This window comes from Myxine glutinosa, chromosome 7 (assembly GCF_964187855.1).
Source record: "Myxine glutinosa chromosome 7, kmMyxGlut1.1, whole genome shotgun sequence".
Lineage (NCBI taxonomy): Eukaryota > Metazoa > Chordata > Myxini > Myxiniformes > Myxinidae > Myxine > Myxine glutinosa.
This window is the reverse complement of record NC_136267.1, coordinates 111,874,308-111,882,099: the sequence shown is the minus strand read 5'-3', so window position 1 is coordinate 111,882,099 and position 7,792 is coordinate 111,874,308. Positions and strand designations below refer to the sequence as shown.

The 7,792-nt window shown below is 44.1% G+C and overlaps 1 protein-coding gene across 4 annotated transcripts in view; it reads right to left on the bottom strand.

Annotated features, from left to right (window-relative positions):
- Nucleotides 1-526: 526 nt before the first annotated feature.
- Nucleotides 527-7,792, bottom strand: part of LOC137431572 (uncharacterized) — a 42,066-nt gene continuing 34,800 nt past the window's right edge. For 2 of the 4 annotated variants that reach the window (XM_068123037.2, XM_078782140.1), the window contains exons 9-16: nucleotides 7,426-7,555; nucleotides 7,105-7,274; nucleotides 6,044-6,209; nucleotides 5,368-5,485; nucleotides 3,097-3,317; nucleotides 2,617-2,771; nucleotides 2,409-2,529; nucleotides 527-2,274 (exon numbers count right to left, since the gene is read on the bottom strand). In XM_068123037.2, coding sequence (XP_067979138.2) covers nucleotides 1,745-2,274; nucleotides 2,409-2,529; nucleotides 2,617-2,771; nucleotides 3,097-3,317; nucleotides 5,368-5,485; nucleotides 6,044-6,209; nucleotides 7,105-7,274; nucleotides 7,426-7,555 — 1,611 coding nt within the window. In that variant the 3' untranslated portion in view covers nucleotides 527-1,744. Of the gene's footprint in view, nucleotides 2,275-2,408; nucleotides 2,530-2,616; nucleotides 2,772-3,096; nucleotides 3,318-5,367; nucleotides 5,486-6,043; nucleotides 6,210-7,104; nucleotides 7,275-7,425; nucleotides 7,559-7,792 lie in introns of all 4 variants that reach the window. The other 2 variants (XM_078782139.1, XM_068123036.2) reach the window with 1 other exon arrangement.

Sequence of the window (7,792 nt, the reverse complement as noted above, 5' to 3'; positions counted from 1 at the left end):
ATAGGAGAAGAAAGACGAGGGAGATCAAAGAGTGGAGAAGAAGAGGAGGGAGGCCCAAAATCCCACCACTGTTTTGGAACCATAGCATGTATAGGGCTCGTAGTTGATGTGAGATGGTGGTGTAGCACCAACCCTAGAGGGAAGAGTGCAATATTACTGAAGTCTCCTGAGGATGGTTCCACTGGGAGAAAAGGGGGACAAAAGGGTGGAGGTGGGTAGAACACCTGGATTTTGTGAGTTTAACCAGGAGGGAATTAACGGAAGAGCACAGGCTTCTTTGTGGAGCTAGAGAGGTCCGAGCGGACAGAGGGAGCAAGACCAAATGAGAGGATGTTGAAAAGCAGAGGCCACATATGTGTCCGCGATGTGAGAGCAACAGTTATCGTACTTCGGCCTCGTCGTGGGATGTTCCACCAATATACGCAAAGGTGCATTTACCGATGCAACACACAAAGTAGATATAAATAAACAACAGTGAAGGAGTGTGGAAAAGCTTGGCGTGGGTAGAAGCACGGGACAAATTGCATAGAGAATGAAAAATTTATTCATTAGTCTCACAGAATGTACAATCAATGTACAAAAATAAATCCCATCAAAACATCTGGAAATCATATTTAGCTGTAGAGCGACAGCGATTCACATTAATTATTTTTGTTTGTTTGTTTAAACATATGATATAATCAGAATCTTCAAAAAAATTCTCTATAGATTTGTTGTACCAGCATCCAGTTGTTTGGGGATGGTGTGAGGGATTGAGAGGAAGGGGGGTGGGGGGGGTTAGGGGGAGGGAGGACAAGGGGTCACTCAAAAGCATCGGATTTTAACAATAACTCGTTATCATTTATTCTACAGACAAGGGGGAAAAAAAACGAATACAGTAATTAAAAACCACAAAACAAAAAAACCACCAAAAAACGAATACAGTTGTACGATCCCTCTTGACAAATTGTACCTCAAACAAAATAAAACAGCTTTCTAGCTCCAAAATAGGCACAAAAAACAAAATTCTCCTTCATGACAATTCCTGAAATTTCTAACACCCTTGGCAAGAGTCGGTCTTGCCATCGCTTGGCAAAATAACCGGTCGTAACTGCACAGCTTCATGAGTGGAAACAAACAACAAAAACAACCTCAATATGCCGTGTACATCTCTTCGTTTCAACGGTCTGGGGCCTAATGAGGGGCTCTCGTACGTAGGCCGTGAGGAGAATATGATGCCCTTTCCGTTTGAAGTACTTCATCTTTTTGCCCATTTTATAAGATCAACTTTCATTTGTTTCATTGCTCTTCGACTTTCAATCTCAAGTATGCTCGCCGTGTCACTGCCGTTCGGAGATGCCAGCATGTACGACGTATCTTTATTACAGTGAACAAGGCAAGTTTTGCAGGAAAATCAAATGGTGTCCAGAGGAAGACGCTTTGTGGATTAGGACTTTTCCCCGAAGTGTGAACAAAGATGGACTGAGCATTCGATTTTGGCTACAACAGCGCTCGTCCAGGCTCAAGGTATGGACACGAGTTTTAGTTTGTCAGTTGGGAATGCCATCGCAGACACTGGAATACCTCTCGGTCAGCACCAATGGAAAAGCTTTTATTTGATCTTGGCATCGTTACTGCTATTACTTTCATCATCCATCGGTGTGAAAAACACCTTTCCAATTCATTTTTAAAAGAGGGTTCAAATGGATTTTGCAACAAGGTTACGTCATGCTCCATGCAAGCAGGAAGATTCCCGTTTCTCAAATCAAAAGTCTCTAGTGCCAGCATCCTTTCTGGTGCCGGCTTCGTCTGTGCCAGACTCGTCGTTGGTGCCGGCCTCGTTGTCGGTGCCGGCTTCCTCGTCGGTGCCGGCCTCACCATCGGTGTCGGCCACCTTTTCGGTGCCGGCCACCTTTTTGGTGCCGGCCACCTTTTTGGTGCCGGCTTCCTCGTCAGTGCCGGCTTCCTCGTCAGTGCCGGCTTCCTCGTCAGTGCCGGCTTCCTCGTCAGTGCCGGCTTCCTCGTCAGTGCCGGCTTCCTCGTCAGTGCCGGCTTCCTCGTCAGTGCCGGCTTCCTCGTCAGTGCAGGCTTCCTCGTCAGTGCCAGACTCCTTGTCGGTAAAGACGTCAGTACTATTAAGTACTGTGTCTTCTCCTAATGTCTGCAGGTTATTGTGGTTAGAATTTTTTTCCATACCTATTTGCACCTTTGTTGATGCCTTAGGAGTGTCCAGTGTTTTTTCCAACATTAAGCATGAAGAGGTCGATTTTCTCTCCATCTTAATTTCCTTCTCATCTGAACCAGAGGCACAAGCATGGGGGAAACAGCCCATTAGCAGCGATTTCTCTTCAATAATAATCATTGGCATAATAAATGCAAAACAACATGGTACAGGGTACATGATAGGTTGAAATAAATTCCTTCAATACCAATCTCTTCGTCGTCATGCTCGGACCTGGCACCCTGTTCTTCATTTTGCAGCTGTTGTAGTTTTACCAGGTAGGCTGTACGTGCTTCTTCTGTCAATTCCATCAGATGGTGGAAGTGTGTCTGTGGGGAAAGCAATTGGCAGTTTGTGTTTGGGATGGAATTACAAAATCAATACAGTGCAGCCTCCACCATCTGAGAACCGCATACCTCAGCACCGCCATAATGAAAGATGCCTACAACGCTCACTGGAACCTTCTTGTGAAGACAATGTCCGAGAGAGCGCCTATCAAGGGCAAAGACTACAGGAACTTTCTGTTCTCGCGCCAACCTGATGATGGACCACAAAGCCTCATCCAAGCCACCTGTAAATATGCAAAAAGGCAAACGAGGGTGTTGTCGCCGACTTGGAGGAGAGGAAAGGGAGGGGGGAGGGGAGGTGGCAAATGGCTCGGATGGATAAAAGCTGTCTACAGGCAAATATCATGCTCTCAGATGGTATATAACCATATGAACAACATTCACTGTACTGGGAGTGCAAAACATCAAATTGACGAGTAAAATATAAATACAGTACACAAAGCCGTGGACATCTTGAATTTGAAACATCCATAACACTTGATGGGGAAACGAATGGAACAAACCTCGTTTCCACAAGTTCTGCTAAATTACTGCAAGTGCAGTACCTACCGTGTGCCCTGCTTCTCTCGCAATTGGGTGAAAGCAGCATTGCACAGAGTTTTCCGATGCGCAGGTGCTTGGTGACTTCTCGCAGACCCAGCACGAAGCGCCGTTTGCGTCGTGCACGCTCTGGATCACGCTGATATAGTCGTTCTTGGAGGCGCACCAACTCCGCGAGGAGCTGGCGCACGCACGCATCCACTTCTCGACTCAGCATCTGACTGCAGTACCTGCATGGGATCGAGGGGCTGTCACACTCGAGGACAATAGCCGTCGGGTCAAAATATTATTCTCTGATTTACAGCCATACAGAATTAATCTGTCCGAATGTATTGACATCAGCAGTAATTCAGGGAAAGCGGCGGGATATCTGACAATCAAATTGATCGCAAGTTATTTTGCGAGGACTTGTGGACAAAAAAAGAGAAGATAATTACAAAGGAACAACATTCTTGATCTGAATATGCGATCTGATTGTTGCAGTTAAAAAAAAATCTTAAATTGTATCACATACACAACTTTGTAGAATTCGCATTCTTAATTTCCAACAATGCAGATAAGTGTGCCAATGATTGGCTGATCACAACATGTGATGTCACTTAGGTGTATGTTTTACAATAATGGCTGTGAATCTCTCAGCATTGCAGTTACGTTTTGGGTTTTAAATTCTGAAAAGGTCTCATACCTTTAGGGGGTTGCTTTCTATTAATCATTCATATACCAAACTAATCACACTGCCTAATGGCACAAATAGCAACACAAAATAGGGAGAAAATGGTATGAAGTACGGTATAAAGCAAATGCTTCTATAAAGAATACACGGAATAAAGCAAATGAACACTTCTAGGAATTTCAGGAAAGAAGTTGGGGATTTAAAGAGGCGGATTTGGTGTGTTTTAACGGGGGTAGAAAAGATCAAGGTTTTGGATGGGGGAAGATAAGATTGTGGTGAACAGCTGTTTTAAAGACCTGGAGGGAGGAGAGGGATTGAAGAAAGTGTGGGAGTTTGTTTCAGAGGTGGGAGAAAAGAGGAGTGAAGGAGTGAAGGTGAGCAGAGAGTCTTGATTTTGGCAGTTTCACCAAAGAGAGTTGCTGGCAGATCTTGTATCCTGCAGGAATATTTGGGGGACAGAGCACAGACAGAACAGGGGGAGCAAGGCCGGAGAGGAGTCGGTAGAAGACAGAAAGACCACCTACCTGCTTGCGGTGAGAGAGAGAAAGGCCCTCAGAATCAGCTTCATCGCGGGAGATTCCAATGATTCTGAATGCTTTAGTTTCAACCGCGTGAATCCGAGCTAGGTGTGAGGCAGGAGCACCAGCCCAGAGGGGAGAGCAGTATTCCATTGAGCTGCAGATGAAAGTTTTGTATGTGGTGAGGAGCTCAGAAGTGCCCAGAAAGGACTTCGCACGACGGAGGATGCCCAGTCGGCGACTGGCTTTGGAGGCCAGCTTAGAAATGTGGTTTTCCCAGGAAAGATCATGGCAGATAGTGAGACCCAAAAGCTTGTGTGACAGAACTTCTTGGAGAGGATTGTTGAGAAAGTAGATGGGAGGGTTTTCCAGTCGGTCTTTTCGGAGAGACATAGTAAGAGTGAGATTTGTCAGGATTGAAAGACATGTTCCACTTGTTTGACCAGTTTGTGATTTTGTCCAGGTCTGCAGAGAGTGAGGACGCTGTAGACTGCCGATCTGAGGGTTGATATATGGAGAGGCAGAGTGTGGAGTCATCAGCAAAGAGATAGAGAGGATTTTCCAGAGAGTCGGAGAGATCATTGATGAAAACCAGAAAAAACCACAGGGCCCAGAACACTGCCTTGAGGAACTCCAGCCTGAACAGGAAGGGGGAGATGAGAGAATTCCATTCAGGGCCACACATTGACTACGACCAGAAAGGAAGTTTGCAAGCCATGCGTGGAGGTTTCCATGGATACCATAGGAGAATTAGCAAAATCTATTTATTACCTCTGCCACCAAAGGTGGATGGAGGTTATGTTTTCACCCCTGTCTGTCTGTCTGTGTGTTTGTTTGTCTGTCCGTTTGTGAACAAAATATCTCAAAAAGTTATGGACGGATTTGGACGAAACTTGTTGGACAGGTTGTGTGTGTGACAAGGAAGAATCGATTCGATTTTGGTGAATATCCGGATCCAGATCCAGCTAGTAGAATTTTTAAAGTGATTCTTCACCATTGAGTGATATGGCTAACCAGGCGGACGTATGCTCTCTACTGAGTGCCGTTCTATTTCTGCTATGAAATTGTAAAATTGCTGGTAAAACATACTCACGAAACCGTCGACTATGAATCTTTGGGACTGGTCCACTCGGTACGATTTCAGATCCAGATTTGAGACCTTTTGGTGCAGTTCTTTGATCGGGATCATCATCTTGCATCTCTTCAGCTAGCACACGCATGCATGCAACAAAAACAGAAACTGCAATAAACACACTAAAACACATCAACAGATCAAAATACCACTGCAGGGTGATGTCCTCTTCTGCCAGCCCTTTACGTGATTCTACATACAGAGCTCATTTCCCAACCATATCACATTTACTCGGCAATCCGAGTCATGACAAACATGTCATGTCACATGACAAACAGCCATGTCGTGCATGCACATCTCAAACCATATACATGATTGAGCTTTGAATCTTCTTGCAAACAATTATCCATGGAAAAGTTGGCACATCTATTAAATGCCGTGAATGTTGCCTAGCAACGACTTAAATTGAGAAATTATTTGCAAGTTGTTGAATTACAATGAAACCTTGTACGGCTGTACGCCTTTCCAAGCAACGGCTCAAATACATAAGATCACACTGCCAAATAGGCTAAGTATATCCAGCTGCAATCACTCATTGTTAATCTTTAAACAGCAACCTGATGAAGGTTGTAAACCTTTCGTGTTTGTATAAACAGAAGTACTGACTGAGTATGACAAGCAACACAGACATACCATCTGCTGAAGGACTTGTACTTGTGATGTTCTCCACAGGAACACAATTGCAACATGCTCCACTATCGACTTTATTCCCAGTTATTCCTTCCTCCGGCACAGAGGACTTGCCCTTTTCCACAGCCAGACGCATCTGCTTACGATCTTCACGCTCCTTTAGGATGACCTGGAAGCACGTGCAGTCACAGATCTCAGCAAACCCAGCAAAGCGTCATGGTAACCAAAGCAAACCTTGCCACATACCATATGTTCTCAACTAACCCATTATGGCTGAATAAGTGCAACCGAAGTTGTGCGCTGGATCAATGTACGATCTTTGTATGAGAACACGTTCTGTTTGATCATCCTATGGTGTAAACTGTGGGAATGTGTTAATTTTGTTGAACATCCCCCACCCCCACTCTCCAAAAAGGTCAGTTTTCCAGGTACTTGGTGTCCTCCTAGTCCATTGGTTCTTAACATTTTAAAAGGCGCCGCTCCGTAACGAAACCCACCGAACACTCGCGGAATCCCTCAAATTTGACAAAAAATTAAGAAGAATTGCATCCTAATGCATTTTCTGTTCTTCTTTTCGGAAGAACCTTCTTTTCACCTTCACCTTTCACCTTTAATTCTGAATTTCACTTTTCACCTGAATTTCACCTGAATTTCACCCACAAACGTGTAACCCGATCCTATCCACTTTAGAGTTTTCTTTGCATCTCCACAAGGAATATATCATATTTAGATTGCCCTTTAACATCTTTCCCAGTTCATCATATCAAGCTGAAATGTGTTCCTTAAAACAGGATCGGCCACCAAAAATGCCATCTATTTAAAATAAAATTAATTATAATGAATTCTCCCGATAATAGGACTCGACTACTCGACCTGGCGGGAGATTTGTGCCAATGACCTGACTCTGGGTAACCCTAGCGCGTATGCAAAATTTGGTGTGTGGAATTGTATAGAGATAAAAGAAAAGGCTTCACACTGACACACATACATGCACACACTCCTCGCCCTTATACATACATGTATATAGATTCTCATTAAACTTAGCACACCCGCCAGACACACACCTTCTTCAGAGATGTGGGTTTTTTTGGTTTGGGAATCTCACGGCATTTTCCTCGTTTGACTGTCGGGCCACTGGAGTCCAGAGGGTTATGAGGTCTTAGGCATATCTCATTATGTCTTCCTTTGACAATAAAGGGCTCCGGTTTGGGCAACATATTCACGGCAGTTCCCACTGCGCAAACACATGGTACACACCCACGCAACATTTGGATCAAATATTTTCTCCATCAAGTAAAAACATTTTTGTTGTGTGCACATTGTAAGGTCATGCACGTTTCAAAGTAAGACAAGGTCCGAAACATGAGCAAGTGCAATCAACCCACCTGACAAAGACAAAGGTCGAGCAAGACCTTTCGATGACTCCATCCGCTCCTGCTTCTGTCTCTGTAATTCTTCCAGCATCTCACCCAAGTCAAGCTGCACTGGTAAATTACTCAAACTGCCAGCTGATCCCTGCTGATTCAAAACACAAAACTTTGTTTTTTCAAACAAATACAAATCAAGAGGAAAGTATTTAGAAATGAATCGTTTATGGTGATTGGGGATACTCGAAAATAAATGCAAAATAAGGTATGACAAGTGTTATTATCCAATACATGAGAATATTGTACTTGTAATTTTTTCCCAAACAAGTGCTTGACCAAAATTGGGAAAAATATAAAGGAGGAATCAAAAGGGGGGAAAGGTTGA